We start from the raw sequence: 22,271 nt of genomic DNA, 5'->3' as shown, positions 1-22,271 counted from the left end.
CTGCAGGCTCTTGTGATCAGTAAAGATCTTACATCGCATGCCATACAAGTAATGTCGCCAGATTTTCAAAGCAAACACCACTGCACCCAATTCCAAATCGTGCGTGGTGTAATTTTTCTTGTGGACCTTTAACTGGCGAGTAGCATATGCTATAACCTTCTGCCGCTGCATTAGCACGCAGCCTAAACCCTGACGCGAGGCGTCGCTGTTGGTGCACTGATGTTTGTTAACTTCGTCTTTATAGAGTCTTGTATTGTACGTATTAGATCAGGGCATGGAAATCGAGAAAACATTGTTTATGGGTAATTCCGCATGAAATGATCATATATCATTTCATACGAAATTAATGTTTCATGCGAGATTAGGTAATTCCTCACGGAATTAACTAATTCCGTATGAAGATGTAATTTCGCATAAGTTAGTTTCATGCAGAATTAGTCCTCTATAAATAGCTGTGTTCCTGATTCATATGATACGGAATTAGTGTTGGAGAGCCGAGGTGCTGCCGGATTGTTATCTGAATTGTAAAAGCTCAGGAAATCAATATAAGAAGAAAATTAAAGGAAAACAAGCTGTTTGACATCATTTATGTTAGGCCCAATAGGTTTATGGATTAGTAATTGTGGATAAGGCTTCTAGAAAGTGGGGGTATTAGAGTGGGCTTTAGGGAAATGGGCCTAGGGTTTTGGGGGAAACCCCTTACTATAAATAGTAGTAAGAAATGAGGAGCATGGGTTGGTTCCTTGGTTTTAGAAACTTGTATTAGACAATTCCATATTGTATGCAAGTTTAAGCTTTTGAATCAATTCTTCAAATCTTCATCTTTATTGTTCTTGATTTCTTGAAGATCATCAAGTTTGGATTCCGCCCATCGTTGTTGATCGTTTGATATCGTTGTTTGATTCGGATTTTCGGGACTTACAATTGGTACCAGAGCCAATTTGATATCAAACATCAAGAAATTCTGCATTTGAATTTGGTTGAAGATCTTCATCGTGTTCTTCGTATTCTTCATTGTGTTCTTCGCATTCTTTGAAAAATCGTCATATTTTGCTTTTTGATCTTTGTGTTTGGTGTTAAAAATATTCATATCTTCGTAGACATCATCATCTGACATCATCAGACATAAAATATCATTCCTTATCATCAATATCATCATTTCATCATCATCGTACATCATTATCAAAACATTATCATCAACAGCCGACAAGCAGACAACAACATCATATCATTCGTGATCAATCACCTTCTCAACCCGGAATCGTCTGCAACAACATCATCTCATCCGAAACCGTCATCTCGGACCGTATTCATCATATAGTTTTCATCCGAAATCATCATTTCGAACTGTCTCACTACATCCGAGATTCATCGTTTTCATCCGTAATACACATCGTTTTCATCCGTAATCAAACTACTTCTTTCCGTGATCTACACTCCATCCGAGATACATCCGTACTTTCATCCAGAATCATACTTCATCGTTCATCATCCGTAATTATTCGTCTTCATCTGTAATCATATCAACATATTCCGTAATCAACATCCATCCATCCTCATAATCACCGTCTTTCGATAATCGTTCACCGTCACAACCTGCAACTAATCTCCGGTCATCGTTCACCTGCAAGTAACTGTTGAACTCCTTCATCACCATTTTCATCGTACAACCTGCATCTCCGTTTTGTTCACTACATCATCCTCATTCTCTGTTGATCTTCATCGCCAACCACCGCCGTTCCTCCGGTCACCATCATTTCGTCTCAGGCGATCGTTTCGTCTCCGGTCATCAATCCTTCATCGTCATCGTCTTGAACCTGCTTGGTTTCACCGTCGAACCACCACCCCGTGCACCACCAACCTCCGACACCCTCCGCCGCCATCTTCATCTTCTCCGACGAACCACCCTGCCACCTCCACCGCTGATGTAGTGCGTGGTACGATCATGAAGATCAAACACGTTGATTCTGCGAATACCCGTGTAGTTCTTCCCCAACCCCAAAATTCAACCCAAAGGGCACATAATTTGAAGTGAAAATCAGTTTTCTCAAAATTCAAGTCTGATTGTTCAAATGACTAGGGCAATACATAAATAGAGACAAAAATTCGAAATGGGCCTAAAAAAGACAACGGGCCAAACACAAGCCCAAAAACAAAATGCCCAAAATACTTGAAAAAACATAAAAATGGAAAAAAACTAATAGAAATAAGCATTTTTTCGGCCTGGATGATGACCCAAACCGCCATAGGCTGCTTGCAGCAAGATAGAGCTCGTTCTCCCGTTCGTTTCGCCTGGTCACACGCCCAAAACGGATCCCCGTAGCCCAAGTTAGAGCCATTTTAGTGAAGCCACTTTTGTTACGCGATCTTGGGCCTCCAAATACAAGATGGCCCGCTCTTCCACACTTGGGCCCGCATCAACCGCAGATACCGCTGGTCACTGTTCAACCACCTTCACCGTTGAACACCGTCGTTGTTTGTCTCCGGCTATCCGTCACCGGTTATCTTCTTCCGTCACTGTATCGGACCACCACCTCCGAACATCTACTCTGTCACCTTAGACATCACCTTCACCGGCGACCACCATTCCATCATCTACTTTGACGGCCTCCTCCGAACATCTCCGGTGACCACCACCTCCATCTTCCTATTGTCTGATCGTTCTTACTGTATCGTCGTCTGATTGTTGTCGGGAAACATTATTTCATCGGGAAGGAAGAAGTCGGGACGGCGGCTGAACATTTTTTTGGGTTTCGGGACCTTACGAAGAAGACGACATCGTAATTTGTCGTTTTAGGATTCTTTAATGTTATAATAATAATAATATTTAATAATAATTATTAGATAATCATTACAAAATCATTAATATATATTAATTAAAAGTTTTTTTTTTTAAAATATATATATTTTATAATATTAGTTTATTTTAAATTTAAATTATATTAAAAAGTTTTATATATAATATATTAGATTATTAATTATTATATTTTAAAATAAATTAATTAAAAAATTATTTAGAAAATTCTAAAAAAAAATTCTAAATTTTAAAAGGGGGTTTATAAAATAAAAAAAGGGTTTTTGTTTGTTTTGGGGTAAAAAATTTGAAAGGCCTTTGACGAGCAGTACAGGAAGCGGGTTCATACGTTTGCGGAGTGCTTGAGTTAGCAAATTTACGGGTTATCACTTGATTCAACGATGAATTCTCCAAGCACTGTATCTCAACGTGAGTTAGTCTGGAAACAACTCGATAGTTTCGGATATACTAAGGGTGAAACCGTAGAAGACGTGATCAGGAGGTTTTCGCAGCTGCTTTCTGAAATCGAGAAAAGCGGATTGAAAGTGACACTTGGTAGGATTAACATGGCTTTTCTGTACGGTTTGCCACGCAGCAAGACATGGGACTATCGTGTTGCAGTTATCATGGGAACATACAATTATGCTACAACGGAAACAAAAGATGTGATCTCCTTAGTCAATGAATATGTCCAGGAAGACAAACAGAGGAGTCAGAATCACGCAAACACATCGTCATCTATGTCTAACTGTCAGAAGGCCGTTGGTACTTCGCCACTTGCTACTAATCCCAACGCTGCTCAGATTCCCTCATCTTCACCCGTAGCTGCTACATCATCTTATAAGAAGGCCCCACAATCGACAGGATCTCATCCCGATGAAGTGGCTCAAACTGAAGAACCGAAATCACTTTCTGAAACGCTAAACTCTCTTTTATGTTCCGAGCACTGTAGAAAGAAAGTTGCATTTCTGAGATCACAAAACTCAGCATTGATCACTGATTACAACACTGTGATGGGAAAGTACATCAGTCTTTGAGAGAATAATAAAATTCTCTATGAAAAGATTGAAGCACTTAAAAAGGACATAGCTCAACTTCACAGAGACGTGAATCAACAGCAATGTTGGGTTCACGACTATAAACATAGACTCACAGTCAAAACTCTTGAATGTGACTCTGTGAAGGGTGAGCTGGAGCTCCTCACTGGAAAATACAAACAGAACGAGTTAAACATCAAAAAGTTTGACACTTCCAGTGCCACAGTTCAAAATCTGTGTAATGTACAACTTGCTTATCAAGAAAACAAGGGAAAGGGATTGGGATATAAACAGGTTCCGCCACCATACAATCATAATAATTCCAGATTGCCAATCACTGAGCAGGAAATGGAAAATTAGGACACTATGATGTATGGCAAATCTAGTGATTATGTCCCACACGAACCATCAAAATTTAAAATTAGCCAAACTGCTGATTTCAAGAAGCCATTGAATTTTGTTAAAAATGAAAATGAAAATTTTTCAAATGAATCAGCTGGCAAATCCAAGCAAGTAAAAGAAACTGAAACCGAAATGAGAAAAGAAGCAGAACCAGTTGAAAGATCCGCAGAGGAGATTGAAGAAAATTTGTTAGATTCTGATTCTGTTGATAACACTAATTGTTCTAACTCATGTGCAGAATCAGAAAAAGTTGAAGAACAGTCCATAGTGAATAATGAACCACATTATGACGTTGCTGATAATTCAGATGCTGTCAATCATGATCTTGATGTTTGGAATTATGTTATGTCTTATGTTGCTGAGGCTTATGGTGTTCCGACTAGAACTGATGAATCTGGTGCTGTGATTTTAGTTCGTGATGAAAATGTTTTCACAAGGAAACCTGATGTATCGACTGATAAACTTGATACCTCTGTCTCAAGTGACTTAGAAAGCCATTCTAATGGTTCAGACAACTATCCTAGTATGCCTGAAACATCAGATGATACATCAGAACCTCGTGAAGAGGGATCATCTGACGAATCTGACAGTCAAGTTGCAGATTTTGGTACATCAGAAAGAGCATAGTACTTCTGAGAATTCTGAATGCGTCAAACACTCAGTTTCAAGCAGTGCAACGCCCGAAGAGAACCAAACTGTTTCAAACATAGACTGCTCTTCGCATAAGAAACCAGAATCAGCTAATGTCAAGGACTCAGAGGTTGATGAAGCTGAAGAAAAGACTTTCACAGAATGCATTTCTAAAGAAACTCATGGGAGCTCGAAGATTGAGGAAAAGGGATCCATGGAAATTAATTCGTCAGTTGAGTCACATGATGAAACTGAAGAAGAGATATTTGTGGAAACCTTTTCTATCAAAACTCCTGAGAACATAGTTTCTAAGGAAAAGGAACCTGTGGAAGGAAATTCAACAGAAAATTCAACTTGTGATCCAAAGGAATCAAAATCTGAAGAAACTGTTTCAAATGAAGCAAAATCTTCTGAACCTGTTCCTCCAAAGAAGAAACGCTCACGTAAAAACAGAAAGCAACAGAAAAAGAAAGTTCAAAAGGAAAACCCAAGTCTCAGGCAAACTAAGTCAAAACTGAAGGGTAAAGTTGCGGATGCTTACTCTCTTGCTGACAACCGTGAGCAGGGTCCATCCAAGATCAACATGAACAAAAGCAATCAGCTCCAAAAGAAAAGAAGAGACTTGCTCAGTTCTTGAGAATAACACAAGGAGAACTAAATGTCTTTTTCTAAAAAAGGCAAACGTGTTTTAATTGTGGAGTTCCGGGACACATTGCAAGAAATTGTGTTCATCGTCCTTACCACCATGGGAACATGTATCATCAGAAGGCTATGCACTCTCACTTAACCAAAAACGGTCCTCCCAAAGCAAGGCCTTCTGACAAAGACTGGAATCTTGCGAAACAGGAGAATCTAAAATTTTCAAACATAAACAGGTTTCAAAGAAAAACAAAAGTTTTTCCATCAAATGAAAGTGTTTCAGACACTAGGAATTGGAAACCTAAAACTTCTGTTGGATCCCAGTCTCCTTGTTCGCAACCATCAACATCCACTCCATCGCCAAAAACCACCGGCGATGTTAAGAGTTATATGATTTTTCGTTTGGTTTCATACACAGATAACGATGGTCAACTCAGGTCAACAATGGCCTGGGTTCCAGTTTCTAATTAATCTCGCTAAGTGTGCAGGAACGGCTATGGAGGGCAATCGTTAGACCTTGGTTTATCGATAGTAGTTGTTCCAGACACGTGATAGAAGACTTATCCCAGTTGAATAACAAAAAGGGTATTTGATGGTGGATTTGTCAACTTCGCGGGAGAGGAAACTGGAAGAATTACCATGAAGGGCACTATCAGAAACGGGGTTCTCACCTTCTCAAGACGTCAATTATGTCCCTGATCTGTAGCACAACCTTTTAAGCGTATCTCTGATGTGCGACAAAAGAATGGAGGTTCTCTTCACCAAGAGTGGCTCGCAACTTCATTCTTCGACTATTCAGAAGCCGATTTCTGAACCTGCTATAGCTATCCGTGATGGTGCAGTACGTAACACTGAAGTCTCCTCAGGACTCTCAAACATTTAAGGAACTTCTCTGTTTCTGGGAGCAATTCTTTCAGACTGCACTGTAGATCCACCGGTGATCAACAACTCTACTGCATCAAATAAGGGGGAGCAATCTGGTATAGCATAAGGAAGTTGCTGGTGCACAATCCCACAGCGAATCGGGTATGAAAAAGTTGCTTCGAGCAAGTTAAAGGTCCGGATCATGATGAGGAACATGCATTGGTGATGAGAAAGAAGTTCGAAATGAGCTCGTTGGGAGAAGTGAAAATGTTTCTGGGCACACAAGTTCGTCAAAACAGGGATATGAAGTGTACATCAGCTGGATGCCAATTCTTGGGGGACAGTCTCATCTCATGGCAGTTCAAGAAGCAACAACTCACTTTTGCAGCGGAAGCAAAGTGCGTTGCAGCATCTGCTGCCTGCTGCTCTCAGGTTCTTGGTTCTTTGAATACAACACCAGCTCAAGGATTACGGTTTGACTTATCTAAACTCCACTACTTGTTTTGATAATGATGCCGTTATCCAGATTATCAAAAACCCTGTCTTTCAGTGTAAAACCAATCTCATTGACATCAAGGTGCACTCTATTTGAGATTGCTATGACAGAGGATTGTTTAAACTTAAACAGATCCACACTGATACTAATTCAGTAGATCTTTTTACAAAACCTGTCAGCATCTCGAGATTCAATGTGCTTGTAGATCTTTTGAAAATGACACGTATCACCGACTGAGTGATAAAAAAAAAACTTTCTATACTAATGTAAATGAATAAGTAAATTTGTGCATAAAGTGTGATGCACAAATTTAGGGGGGGAGAGGGACATATACGTACATATGCATAGTTTGAGGGGGAGAAAAGCAAAAAAAAAAAAAAAACACATATATGTACATACGCATTGTTTGAGGGGGAGAAATTGTTGCTAGGGAAATGAAATGAGCTTTCGTGTTAAAGAATTTGATTAACACACGTAAGGTTTCAATGTTACCCAGGTTAGGCTCCAATGCGATGTGTTGATAGGTCTGCCGCTCGAAAAGCAAAAGAAGCAAACGTGATACAAACATAATGGACTGGACATCTCGTGGGTAACAGACCAACGGTGTATGATTTCATGGTCTTAAATCATGCGTTGATAGATAGCCAACATCTGAAGTTTCGGGTCTTTATGGTGATGATTCATCCAGGATATCAGGGCTGTCCCTCTGCTGTACGAAAGTACTGACCTGGACACAGTCAGGATATCTTGCTAAAAGAGCCCTCATCAGATCTTCCTTGGTCTCTCTGCTGTACGGAAGTACTGACATGTTCACCAGGAAGTCTGGCATTAAAAAAAAGGGGGGGGGGCATCGTCAGATCTTCCTTGGTCTCTCTGCTGTACGGAAGTACTGACCTATTCACCAGGAAGTCTGGAGTTGAATAATAAGTTAAAATAAAAGGATGATCTCAGTATACTCACCTGCTACGATGAACCGTTGTGCTTACCTTGATCGCGGGGGTATGCCTTGGAATGGGACACACAGATGTCATAGTATAAAACTACCTAAAAGCGAAGCAAAAAGTTGAAGTTTGAGCGGTGGATTTAAGAGGACAAACATATCAACAATTGCGTGGACCAGCCTAAGTAAACGAAGGGCTGAAAAGTGTCCCTTAATCAGTTCGAGAACGATTTTGATCCCATGGCAGGTTCTCCCTATATTACTCCTCCATTAGTTTTCTATTATTAATTTGTTTTGTTTTGATTATCTCTTTGCTAAAAAAAAGGGTTGCTCGGGTGGTTGGATCGTTGATTTTGAGAAAGAAGTTTTCTGTCATGAAAAAGCACATCACTAAAGTAATAGTCTGGCCCACTGTTTCGGATTGGGGACCACTGTCGTGAAAACACGAATCAGATCCGGCTCTTGCTCTCAAATATAATTCGGACCATTGTTCCGAGTTGGGGCATGGCCGTTTGATCTCAGGCCCAACCCGAAACACTATTAACTGGCAATCAATTTCTCCTTCGAGTCACGTTTCGTACTAATCTCATCTCCTGATCATCACGGATTCTCTCATTATCTTTGGACCACTTGTTCGAACTTCAAAGTTTGCAGGTTTCTATACTTTTCAAACCAAAGCCCTCTGAATGCCAAAGCTGCCAAAAGAACGTGACATGCAACATACACGTGTTGATGAGAAAGCTGAGACACTTGATTCAGATTCAGAATCAGAATCTAGTGAAGAAGAACCCGATTCCGACAGTGAAGTGGAAGTGATTACATCTGAAAAATTTGAGGAACCCGTACAAGAATCAACGTATATGAAGACTGAAGACCTTCAAGCCCTGATTGAATCATTGAAGAATAGTGTCGGAACCCTCCTTCTGTACCTATTCCTGAAACTCATGCTCAAGATTGAAGATACGACAGATGATGCTGAAGAAGCATCCAACAAGAAACGAAGAACCGAAACAGCTCCTGATTTTCATTCTACTGGCCCAAGCTCAGAATCATAGCCTACTATGCCCACCGATCCACAAGTCACTGCTGCTACTCAAGAAACAAGCACGCAAGATCTCGATTTTGATTTAAAATTTCGATTTCGATCTCGATCTGCCTAAAACAACTCATTTGCAATCAGAAAGCTCAAGCGGCATCAGGTTCAATGTAGGAAGTTCCAGTGGTGCTGATTTCTCTGAGCATGATGAAGCAGCCATGCGCTTTGCAGCCAACAAAATGAAATTTATTGACGAGAGAGATAGTAATAATGATACGGCTGTTGATGTAGCAAAGTTGCAGCGAAGAATGATTGTGTTAGAACAAGATGCTGCCCTGAAAGAAGCTCAGATCTCATCTTTGCAAGCTCAAAAATCAAGCAAAGATTAGATGATCGAGCAACTACAAAGCGATGCGGGTATGCTGATGTCTATTGAAAGTTAAGCTGAAAAGGAAGTTCAAGATGTAATCAAGAATCGTGTGTATGCGGATCCGGCTCCGTTGCCTGGTGGTCCTCATGGATTCAGCAACTAATCCAGTAAACCTAGGGGGAGATTGTTAGGCCCAATAGGTTTATGGATTAGTAATTGTGGATAAGGCTTCTAGAAAGTGGGGGTATTAGAGTGGGCTTTAGGGAAATGGGTCTAGGGTTTTGGGGGAAACCCCTTACTATAAATAGTAGTAAGAAATGAGGAGCATGGGTTGGCTCCTTGGTTTTAGAAACTTGTATTAGACAATTCCATATTGTATGCAAGTTTAAGCTTTTGAATCAATTCTTCAAATCTTCATCTTTATTGTTCTTGATTTCTTGAAGATCATCAAGTTTGGATTCCGCCCATCCTTGTTGATCGTTTGATATCGTTGTTTGATCCGGATTTTCGGGACATACAATTTACATTGATTCCGCCTTTGTTTTTGAAGATGAACTACTCAGATTGACTCGTTAGGGTCACACGACGATCCAACAAGTGGTATAAGAGCTCAGGACGAGGAGTTCAAACCAATTCAGCTTGATTTCACCGGATTCTCTCACTTCTACTCATTCTTTTCTGATTTGAACTAGTTCTAACGGTTGAAATGGTCTGATTTTCACATATATCAAGCGAAACATACTTTTAACTAATCCTTGAAAGTATTGGACTTAAATTCGACTTAAAACTGATAAAAATCTTAATTCCGCTTGAAATCAGAATCGAAAATGTTGACGTCATCATAATCTCATTTGAATCAGATAGTAATTCCGCACGATATAAACTAATTTCGTTTGAAAACACTTAATTTCGCTTGAAAGTACAAACGGAATTACTGATTCCGCTTCAGGAGACTAATTTCGTTTCAAAGTGTCTAATTCCGTTTGAAGTTGATCTAATTCCGCACGGAATTAAACATTACTTGGTAATTTCGTTTGAAGTGTGGTAATTTCGTTTGAAAAGTGAACAAGTTAATTTCGTTCGACAGTATTTCCGTTTGAAGGGTAATCTCGTTTGAAGTTCACAATTTCGTGTGAACTAATTCCATTTGAAATTCATTTTTCAAAAAAAATTCAAAAATTTTTCTAAGTGTTTGTAGACTGTTTCAGGTACTTGAAAGATGGACGAGTTTATGAATCCTTTTAGTGATATGTTTACTTTTGCGGGAAACACCGGAGATGATACTTCAAGCAACACCAATGAGAACACTCCGAATGCAAAGAAAACTTTGTCCGACGCTTTAAGTGTGGAGAGTGCATACGGCACTTATAACAAACCTCCAAAGTTGATGGCGATTGAAGAGTACAGTCGGTGGGCCAAGAAATTTGAAGAGTGGTTAAAGGTATTTGCGTATCCAAGCTAGAAAAGTCTAAAGAACGGATACCATGATGGAGGACAACGTGGTGAAAATCTGACACAAACTGAAGATATAGAGAATTTTGTTGCTGAGCAAAAGTGCATCGCATTGCTGCATAGGTCTGTCAGAGACGACATAATTTCTTTGATTGAATACACAAATGCTGCAGATCTATGGGAAAAGTTAATAGTAAAATGCGTGGGAAGTGCTGAAATAGTAAAAAAAACAAAAAGAAATTGTTAAGAAAAGAGTTTGATTTATTTGGTTGTTTAAAAAATGAATCTGTTTCTAAGATGATTGAGAGGTTCGGGCACTTGAAGTTGGAGCTGACGAGACATGGAATTATATATTCTAGAGAAGAATTAGTCGACAAATTGTTTGACTCATTGCCAGATGAGATGGATTGGCAATACTTTGCATTGATGTTGAAGAATACAATCGAGTCAGAGAAGCTTACGGTTGATTTGTTGATTGAAAGTCTGGAGAGTCACGAGCTGGAGATAAAGAAATCAAACAAAGTAAATCATTCTTCATATCAGCAGAACTTGGAGCTGTACTATCCAAAAAGTATGATTCCCAAGTATGTGTCTCCCAAGACAGCTTTCTCTGCTGAAAATTCTAACACACCAAGTAAAGAGAGTTCAAGCAGTGGTTTTCACAGTGGTTCTTCGTCAACTTCAAGCCAATCAGCTTCAAAGAACTTATTTCAATGCAATATCGCTATGGATTTAAAGAACGCTCAAAACTTCAGCGAGGAATCTGCAAAGCAGCAGATGGTGTTCTTAGCTTCTGTGCTAGAGTCATATGAGAGTCTTGTGGCAGGCAAGATTGGAAACACTAATCTCACCAAGGAGGATTACGACCAGATCGATCCGGAAGAGATGGAGTTGATCGATATAAGGTGGTGTATGGCCAGTGCAGTGAGAAGGGCGCAACGATTCATGGAGATTACTGGAAGACAGTCAATTGGTGGACCTTATACCAAGTTTGGCTTTGACAAGTCAAAAGTGACATGCTTTAAATGTAAGCAGAAAGGTCACTTTAAGCGCGAGTGTCGAAATGCTAATACTGATGATACTGCAAACCCGTTTCGAGAAGATTACTACAAAAGAGCTATCTATCATCAGAACAAATCAGAACCGCCAAGAATGAAGCAGCTTGAGGATACTTCCAAAGAGAAATCAAGAGCTCTTGCTGTGATTAATGATGACGAAGGTTTTGACTGGAGCGAATTACTACCTGAAGAGGATGCGGTAGGATATGCTTTTGTGGCAAAATCTATTCAGCCTGTTCCTTTTAAAGATAGCAGAAATGAAAAAGAGAAGTATGTCAACAGAAAGATGAAAGCTCAAACCAGGATGATCAGAATATCTTCAATATTCACTGAAGCTAAAAGGGCAAAGAGATGGGATGCAGACAGAGAATGTTATCTTGACTCCATGGGAAACATTGCTGTTGATCCAAAGACCATCAGTCTTGATACCATGATTCAACAAATTGCTAAAGAAGAAGAGGGTTGGCAAAGATTATGGTGGGGAGGTGGAGAAGAGAAAGTCAAAGAAAAAGAGATAGAAAAGAGCAGCAGCCAAAGAAGATTGATGATGGGATCATTGATACTTCACAAGAATTTACTTCTAAAACTTGAAGAAAATGGCGGATAAAGTTCTTGTTGCAAAAGAACTTGAGGTAGATTCTGATTCTGGAACTGAGTCCAAAGATAAGGTCAGTTCAAATGATACACACGAGTCAGGTAAGAAAATCAAATCTGAGAACAACTGCAAAAATTGTATGAAAGAGTGCAAAGTTTGTAGTACAATCACTTACCTTAGTGGTAAGAAAGTTGAAGATCTGACTGGTAGAGTAAGAAGTCTTGAAGATCAGATCTTAAACCGTGACAAATTGTTGAAAGCTTCGAATGACAGATTAAAAAAATTAACTGACAAAATTGAAAATGATAAAAATGACATAGAAAGAGTTAGAAAAGAAAATGAAAAGTTAGTTCTTGAAAATCCTCAGATTTCAGAAAAATTTGAGAAGCTAAAATGAACTGTTAAAGATTCTGATGAAAGAAATGGTAAAACAACAAAAGAAAATCTTCAACTGTCGGGAGTTCTTAGGGTGAAAGAAGAGTTAATCAACCAGCAACTAGATGAAATTGCTAAGTTGAAGCTTCAGTTTCAAGAAGCTAAAATTGAAAATGAACGCATTCAGTTGAAACTAAGAAGTTACAACTCCGCAAGCTTTGTTTTGCAACACATTGTTCCCAAACCCATCGGGAAAAACAAAGCAGGCGAAGATGTCTTTTCAAATGGAACCGGGGTGGGTTATCATCAAGTTCCACCACCAGTTTTAAACAACTATTCAAAGAAGCAACCAGGGTTGGTTAATGATGAAGATGATCATGAAGTGAAACTTCCAGACACGATTGATGTCACATTCACTTCATCTTCCGATGAGCATAGTGTCCAAACTAAAGTTGTCAAAAGTGTGATTGAGAATGTTTTAAAATCTGAAAGTGACACTACTGAGGAAGATGAATGTTTCTTGGACAAATACATTCCAAAATCAAAATCCAAAAACAACTTAAATGAAGAACCTACTCTTGTCATGTACAAGATGTCAGGATCGGATAAGTTGTATTCAGATTCTGAGTTTCCTCTGGAGAATGTTAATGCGAACAAATTGAAAAATGTATTTAAATTGGTTGAAATTGATATGTCTGAGATTGAAGGTGTGAAACAGACAAAGAGGCAAATGAATTTTGAAAAAAGATAAGGCTTACTACAAGAAACCTGTTGTTCCATCATGTTTTTATAACAACAATCGAAACAGATGGTCGGGTGGTTATCAGGGTGGTAAGAATTATCAGAAAAAGAATGTTCAAAACAAGAAGTTTGTCAAGAAAAAGGTGTTCGTGACAAGTTCAAGTTCACTTTCTGATGAGGAATCTAAAATTTTTTCGAAATCAAACAAAGAGTTTTTTGAGAAGAAGGCTTCACAGCATCAGTCTGAAGGAACAAGTCGGGTAGTTGACACCCGTACATGCTTCAAATGCAATCAAGTTGGGCATATTGCACGAAAGTGTACCAACATGAAGCCTAAGATTGAAGTTGCGATGAATTCAAGAAAGAAAGATGATGTGAAGGGAAAAGCTCCATTGGTTGTTGAGAAAAAGATTTTGAAAAATGATAACACAAAAATCACAACTGAACCTGTGAAGAATGTGGTAACTAAAAATGACAAGTTTTATACACGGGTCGCATCATCTCAACAAACATGGAAGCCAAAAGTTGTTGAAAAGAAGACAAGTTCTTCAAAACCAAAGGTTTCTGAGATTGAAAAACAATCATCTTCTACCACACTGGTAAAGATGGATGTACCTTTGGATTACTATGAGAAACTTGAAAAATCAAAATCCATGGCTTCTGAAAAGAAAGACGTTCAAAAGAAAGATCAACCATCTGGTCACCTTCAGAAAAATGAGTTTTTCTTATACAAAATGGTTGAGGTTGGGTCTGAAGAAAGCTTGAAAATGAATGATAAAAATTTTTCACCACTTTACACTACAAAATCTCACATCAAAATTGAGTTACCTGAGTCAAAAGAGGCTTGGGTAGCATCCAAATTTAACTAAAGTGTTTGTGATATGTGCAGGAGCTGCCGAGATCTGTTTTGCGATGGATTATGGATAGTGGAGCTTCTCGGCACATGACAGGGAAGACAACACTGATGTACGATGTTAGAAATTTCAATGGAGGTTATGTAGGGTTCGCAGGCAATCAAGGTGGTAGAATAGTTGGTGAAGGAACATTATCCAATGGGATTGTTACGTTTGAAAGAGTGAATTACATCGCCGAGCTTGAGAATAATCTTCTGAGTATCTCTTAGATTTGTGATAGGATGTATACAACTCACTTCACAGACAAAGAATGTTTGATCTTGAAACCAGGTTTTGTTATCCCTGAAGAATGGATTATCATGAGAGCACCAAGAGTCAATGATCTGTACGTGTTGGATATGAGCGTAGCAACTACAACCACGGGTCAGGCTCGTTGTTTTGTGTCTAGAGCAACTGAGAAAGAATCAAAATTGTGGCATCGAAAGATGGGACACATTCACCTACGAAAAATGAATCACCTGGTGCATAATGACTTAGTCACTGGTGTTCATGTGAAAGGTTTTCATCTGGAAGGGGAGTGCATTAGCTGTGTCAGCAAGCAGAAGAAAAAGTCACACCCTAAAAAGCAAGTCAATTCAGTTTCAAGACCTCTTGAGAGACTTCAGATGGATCTTTTTGGTCATGTGAATGTCAAAATTATTACAGGAGATTTTTACTGTCTTGTGGCTACTGACGATTATTCCAGATTTTCGTGGGTATCATTCTTGAAGTTGAAAGATGAAACGTTTGATAGTTTGATGGCGGTGTTAAGAAAAATTGAAAACTTGTATCAAAGGCGTATCAAAAGAATCAAAAGTGATAATGGTACTGAATTCAAGAATAACAAGATGGAAGAATTTTGTGAAGAAAGAGGTATATTGCAAGAGTTTAGTGCTCCGTATACTCCACAACATAATGGAGTAGCAGAACGTAAAAACAGGACTCTAATCGAAACGGCTAGAACAATGCTTGCTGATTCAAAGTTACCGATAAATTTTTTGGCAGAAGCAGTTGCAGCCGCATGCTATACGCTCAACAGAGTTCTCACTGTCAAGAAACTCAACAAAACATGCTTTGAGTTGATCAATAACCGCAAACCAAATCTGAAGTATCTTGAACCGTTTGGGTCACCCTGTACTTTCTAGAGCCTTTTGGGAAGTTTGGTCCGAAGAGTATTGAGGGAATATTCATCAGTTATGCAAGTCCATTACGCCGAGTCTTCGTTCCAAGTCTGAAGCGGATTATTGAAGCTCACAATGTTGAATGTCAAAGTCATACAATGCCACCGCAGAATCCTGGAGATTTATGGCGTTTTAACTACGACACTTTGTGGGATTCGTTTGACATGAGGGAAGAACCAGAAGAAGATGATTTCTTTGATGAGTTGGATATTCTGAGGGAGTATGAATCATCACAGGGAAGATTTCTAGCTAAGTATTCTAGCAGACCCCGACAAACTTCAAATAACAATGAAGCAGGTCCAAGCAACGCTGGAGAACATGATGATATCCAACAAAATGAAGTTGCTCCTGATAATCAGACGGTAGAGAATGATAATCAAGAATCTGATAACATGCCAGTATTCGATCATGGTGATTCAGATTCTGAGGGGGAGCAAATCCAGATTTCAAGTCAAACAATTCCAGTTGGTGGACAAGATGCAAATCAGAATATTACGAATCTGGAAGGCGAGGTAGATGTTCCAGGCGAGGTGATGCCAAGAACTCTTTCATACCATCCAGAAGAGTTGATTATTGGAGAATTACAGTCAGGCTTCAGCACAAGATGTTAAATTGACCAAGGCCTTACTTGTTTTTATTCTACAGTAGCACCTTTACAAACTGAGTTTTCACTAAGTTGTTTTATTTCGCAGATCGAACCGCGAACATACAAAGAGGCGGTAACTGAAGATTCTTGAGTCAATGCTATGCAAGAAGAATTGAGTCAGTTTGAGAAATTAGGAGTGTGGAAGTTAGTAGACTTGCCTGATGGTCACAGGAAGATCAACACCAAGTGGGTGTTTAAGTGCAAGAGGGATGATCGAGGGGTTATTATTAGAAACAAAGCTCGACTCGTAGTCCAGGGTTTCAGTCAACAGCAGGGTATAGATTTCACTGAAATGTATGCTCCTGTGGCTCGACTAGAAGCAATCAGAATCTTCCTGGCATTTGCATCGTGGAAAAATTTCAAAGTATATCAGCTAGATGTGAAATCGGCGTTTCTCTATGGGAAGGTAAAAGAGGAGGTATATGTCGGACAGCCACCGGGCTTTTCCGATCCAATCCACAAAGACAAGGTCTATTTGCTAGACAAAGCGCTGTATGGTTTACACCAGACCCCGAGAGCATGGTACGAGACATTGTCTCAACACTTGCTAGCCAACAACTTCATTCGTGGAAAAGTGGATGCCACTCTCTTCACCAAAGAAGTCGATGGACATCTTCTGATAGTTCAGATATACGTGGACGACATCATATTTGGGTCTACAAATGAGAATTTGTGCAAAGATTTTGAATCAGTGATGAAGCAGAAATTCGAAATGTCATCGATGGGTGAGATGAAATTCTTTTTGGGACTCCAAGTTGATCAACTACCTGAGGGAATTTTCATACATCAGACGAAGTATGTTCATGATATTCTAGAGAAATTTGGGATGTCAGGTTCTACTCCAGCTTCCACCCCATTAGCAACGAATCATGGGATAAACCCTGATCTCACCGGAGAGAAGGTAGATGAGACGATGTATCGTTCCATGATCGGTTTGTTAATGTACTTGACTGCTTCAAGACCCGATATCATGTATCCGACCTGCCTCGCAGCAAGATTTCAATCTAACCCGAGAGCTTCGCACATGGTGATTGTGAAATGGATATTTCGCTACCTGAAAGGAACTCCATCATTGGGGTTGTGGTATCCAAGAAAAGGCGATTTCACGCTCGAAGGGTATTCCGATTCCGATTTCGGATGCTGCAAAGTTAACGCAAAATCAACAACAGCGGGTTGTCAGTTTTTCGGACTTCGTTTGGTCACCTGGCAATGTAAGAAGCAGACCTCTGTGGCTCTATCCACATATGAAGCGGAGTATGTATCTGCTAGCAGTTGCTGCTCTCAGATCTTGTGGATCCAACAACAGATGCGTAACTACAGTTTGCAATTTCTTAACACCCCTATCTTTGTTGATAATGAGGCAGCGATTAATATTACAAAAAATCCAGTACATCACGCTAAAACGAAACACTTAGAAATTCGTCATCACTTCATCCGAGATTGCTTCGAGAAGAAGTTAGTACGAATTGAGAAAATCCACACTGACAATCAGAAAGCTGATTTACATACCAAAGCTTTTGATAAAACACGTTTTAAATATCTTTTAAGACTGAATGGTATGATGCTTTTCTCGGTGTCGGATGGAATCATTGGCGTTGGTGAAGGTACTGTTGTAGATGACGATGAGAAGCAATCTGCAATGGTTTGTTGATTTTTTACTTGTTTTGGTATTTAGGGGGAGTAAATATTTTTTTCAGAAAATACAAAAACATTAAAAAATTAAAAACTCCAAAAACATTAGAAAACTGAAAAAGAGCTTGTGTAAAAAGGGAAAATGATATTACATCGACTTGACAGTTTCGGTACGCTAAAGATTTGTAAAGTTTAAAAGATGTTAAACAGTCTCGCTGATGATGTGCCGAGAGGTTTTTACACAGTTAGTAGGTTTGTTCGGGATATAAACATAAAAATTAAACATGCTTATTTCATGGGGAACACTACTTGGATATATAGGTAACCCCTGAAATCTCGTTTGAAAGGTCCCTCTTTCTGAAATACTAGGTCTTTATACTCAGTGATATCTGGGGTATTATTCCGGGACTCCTGATTTTGCGGAAGCAATGGCCTAGTCTCCGAATAATACTTTCCGCATTGCTTGAAATATAACACCGCCCTCAGCATAAAAAATGATGAAACATTGCAAAATGATAATCATGTGCTGTTGTAAAAAAGATCCTCTAAAGCGGACACACCGAAAGTCGAACCGTCATCTCTCTGCTGAACGGAAGATCTGACCTGAGCTCTCACGGTTTTGCATTTAACCCTTTACAGATATCATCTGTGGTATACTCACCTGTAAGATTGAATATTGGGATCTGGATACGGGAGTATATTCAAGAAGTGGGACACATGAATGAGTTTAAGTTCTTAATACACCTAATTCGTATCCTGGACAGATTGAAAATTGTGTGAGAATTTAAGTGGATAAGCATATCGACAATCTAAGCGAATTTTTTAATTCTGAGTATGTAATTAAAGCTTAACGGTACTCGTGACTTGTCAAATAGCTGATATGATTCCCTAACACGCTCACCAAAAATACGTTTGTAAATAGTTTACTTTCATTGCAGTTTATTTCTGTATTTCATTTCTAGTTTAGAAACTTTATTGTAAATCCAAAAAGATTTTATTTCTGCTTTATTTTCCGACAAACCAGAGTAGAAAGTTGATTGTCTGAATCTCAAATTTGAAGCAGATGCAGGAAGTTTCTGGACTGGAGGATGAGGAGAGCTTAAATTGATAATATTGTGAAAATGCAAAGTTAAAACAAGTTCATTAATTTGAAACTTGTTATTTTCAGAAAATGTTTGAAAATTGATGTACTAAATCAGTTTTTATTTTGTCTGAGATCAACCAAGGTCATTAAGTTGGACTTGGTAGATTAATTGAGTAATCAGGGTCATTAACTTGGACCTGAGTACTTACGTGGATTTCAAAAACTGATGTATAGTTTATAGAAGTTTAAATGTGAATAGATTGTAATGTTATATGCTTGAGTAACAGGAATCAAAATCCCCACGACATCTAAATGTCAAAGTTTGAGCCAGATTACGATTCTAGATCCCAGTTTATCGAGAGGGGGTGTATTCGATAGGGGGAGTCTAGATTCTGGATCAACATTCAAAGGGGAGAATGAAGGTTAAAGTTTGAAGATAGAAGATTGAAGGAAGCTTTACAAGTTCAAGATAATTTAGGCTAAAGACTGAAGACATGATGTTAAAGACTTCGTCAACATTCAAGGGGGAGTTTGTTGGTGCACTGATGTCTGTTAACTTCGTCTTTATAGAGTCTTGTATTGTATGTATTAGATCAGGGCACGGAAATTGAGAAAACAATGTTTATGGGTAATTCCGCATGAAATGATCATATACCATTTCATACGAAATTAATGTTTCATGCGAGATTAGGTAATTCTGCACGGAATTAACTAATTCCGTATGAACATGTAATTTCGCATAAGTTAGTTTCGTGTGGAATTAGTCCTCTATAAATAGCTGTGTTCCTGATTCATTTGATAAGGAATTAGTGTTGCAAAGCCGAGGTGCTACCGGATTGTTATCTGAATTGTAAAAGCTCGGGAAATCAATATAAGAAGAAAATTAAAGGAAAACAAGCTGTTTGACATCATTTACATTGATTCCGCCTTTGTTGATTGACTCGTTAGGGTCACACGACGATCCAACAGTCGCAATATACCACGAAGTCGTCCGTGCCTTCGGGTAGAGATAAGATTGGTGCGTCGCAAAGTTTGTTGTTCAACAACAGAAATGCTTCTTCTTGTTTGTCTCCCCAATCAAACTTCTTGTCTTTCTGCGTAAGGGAGGTCAACGGTTGAGCGATTTTCGAGAAATCCTCGATGAACCTGTGTTAATAACCAGCCAAACCTAGAAACTATCGAATCTCGGTTGGCGTCTTTGGAGTCTCCCAGTTCTTGATCGCTTCGATCTTTGTTGGATCCACATGAATTCCATTTCTGTTAACCACGTGACCAAGAAACTGGACTTCCCGTAACCAGAATTCGCACTTCAAGAACTTCTGTTACAACTTCTCCTTTTTAAGCATCTCTAAAATAGCTCTTAAATGTTGCTCATGTTCATCTTTCGACTTTGAGTAGATCAAAATGTCATCAATGAACACAATCACAAACTTATCAAGGTACGGCTTACAAACTCTGTTCATCAAATCCATGAATACTGCTGGCGCGTTTGTCAAACCAAACGGCATAACCAGGAACTCGTAATGTCCATAGCGAGTCCTAAAAGCAGTCTTGGGAATACTTTCCTCTTGTATCCTTAACTGATGATATCCTGATCGAAGGTCGATCTTTGAGTAAAAACTTGAACCTTGTAATTGATCGAACAGGTCATCGATCCTTGGCAAAGGATATCTATTCTTGATCGTCAACTTATTCAGCTCCCGGTAGTCAATGCACATATGAAAACTATCGTCCTTCTTTTTAACAAACAAAACTGGGGCTCCCTAAGGTGAGATGCTTGGTCTGATAAATCCTTTGTCTAACAGCTCCTGAAGCTGTGTCGACAGCTCTTGCATTTCTGATGGTGCAAGTCGATAAGGTGCCTTAGCTACAGGCGCGACGCCTGGAACTAAGTCAATATGAAACTCGACTTGCCTTTGCGGCGGCAATCCTGGAAAGTCTTCTAGAAAGACTTCTAGAAAGACTTCAGGACACTCCTTCACGACTGGAATGTCTTCTAGTTTCGGCTCAGCGGCTTCTTTATCCACGATGTGTGCCAAGAAGGCAACACATCCTTTCTGTAAACACTTTCGAGCTTTCAAGCAGCTGATGATCCTCAGGGGCGTATCGCGCTTCTCCCCATTAACCACAATCGTTTCTCCATCCGCCATTTGGATGCGAATGGTCTTCTCATGACATACAATTTCGGCCCGGTTGCTGGACAACCAATTCATCCCTACTACCACGTCGAAACTTCCCAACTCGACTGGAAGTAGATCCAGTGTAAACTCTGATGACTTCGTTCGTTTCAACTAGCTTTCCATTAGCCAGTTCAATTGAGTACGGAAGTCTAACTTACTAGCAGTTAACCCAAGTATTTTTTAAATTCTAGCGATACAAAACTATAGTCGGGACCAGTATCAAATAGCACAGATGCAAAGCGTTAATTAATAGGGAACGTACCAGTAACGACATTTGGATCCTGGCGTGCTTCCCTCGCACTGATATTAAAAACTCTTCCTTGTGCTTGATTGAGTTTTGGGCATTCACGCTTGAAGTGCCCGACGTCTCCGCAGTTAAAACATCCTGGTCTTCGACCATTACCATTTCCAGTACCGCCTTGTGCGTTGTTTGTTCCCCGGTTACCAGCTTGATAACCACGGTTTCCATTACCTCCATTATTTCCTTGCGGGCGGTTTCCATTCCCATTACCTCCACGGTTGTTGTTACCAAAACCCCTTTGGCCGCCACGGCCAGTACCAGCCCAGCATGTTTCTTTTGAGTGCCCCCCTCTTCCACAAGATTCACATTTCCCAGATCTGCATCGTCCCTCATGATGTAACTGACAAGCGTTACACTTGGGCAAGGTGCCCATATACCCCTTTCCTTTGGCCTTGGCCGGCGCACTTGTCTCACCCTTCTTGTTCGAACTGCTGGTACCTTGCTTAAAGTTGGAGAACTTCCGTTTGTTCTCTCCCGAGGACTCCACGTGTGTCTCTTTCTTCTTTGGATCAGAAATTGAAAACTTGTTTAGCCTGATGGTTTCTTCAGTCAGAGACACGCTCAGGTCTATAGCTTCAGTAATCATTGCCGGTTTTGACGATTTATGTGACAACTCGTATTTCAAACCTCTATTTGTGTGCTTCGATGTAACTTGTTTGGACTATACGTGACTAGTTGACGTGTTTGATGGTATGGAATACTATGTTTTGTTATGCTTTATGTTACGTAATTGCGTGTGAATATTATAAGCTCGGTTGCACAACACTTGCTCGGTCGCACAAGCCTTTTGGGTCGTGCACTTCTCTCTCTCGGCTCACTCTATTGGACTCGATGCTGGGTTCGGCCCACTTCTCTTGTTCACCTATACTTAGTAACATTGGGGTTTAATTCCTCATAATTTACAAAACACTAACACACACATCAA

General features: G+C 39.5%; 1 protein-coding gene across 1 annotated transcript; it reads right to left on the bottom strand.

Annotated features, from left to right (window-relative positions):
- Window positions 1-19,625: 19,625 nt before the first annotated feature.
- On the bottom strand, window positions 19,626-21,932 carry LOC110933492 (N66 matrix protein-like). Its single transcript, XM_022176711.1, has 2 exons — window positions 21,449-21,932; window positions 19,626-19,708 (listed from the first exon to the last, which is right to left on the bottom strand). Exons 1-2 carry the CDS (start codon window positions 21,930-21,932, stop codon window positions 19,626-19,628), a joined length of 567 nt encoding a protein of 188 aa, XP_022032403.1.
- Between the last annotated feature and the right edge of the window lie 339 nt (window positions 21,933-22,271).

The sequence above is a fragment of the Helianthus annuus genome, chromosome 4 (genome assembly GCF_002127325.2).
Source record: "Helianthus annuus cultivar XRQ/B chromosome 4, HanXRQr2.0-SUNRISE, whole genome shotgun sequence".
NCBI lineage: Eukaryota > Viridiplantae > Streptophyta > Magnoliopsida > Asterales > Asteraceae > Helianthus > Helianthus annuus.
Note: the sequence above shows the minus strand (reverse complement) of the source record. Positions and strands in the feature narration are given on the sequence as shown.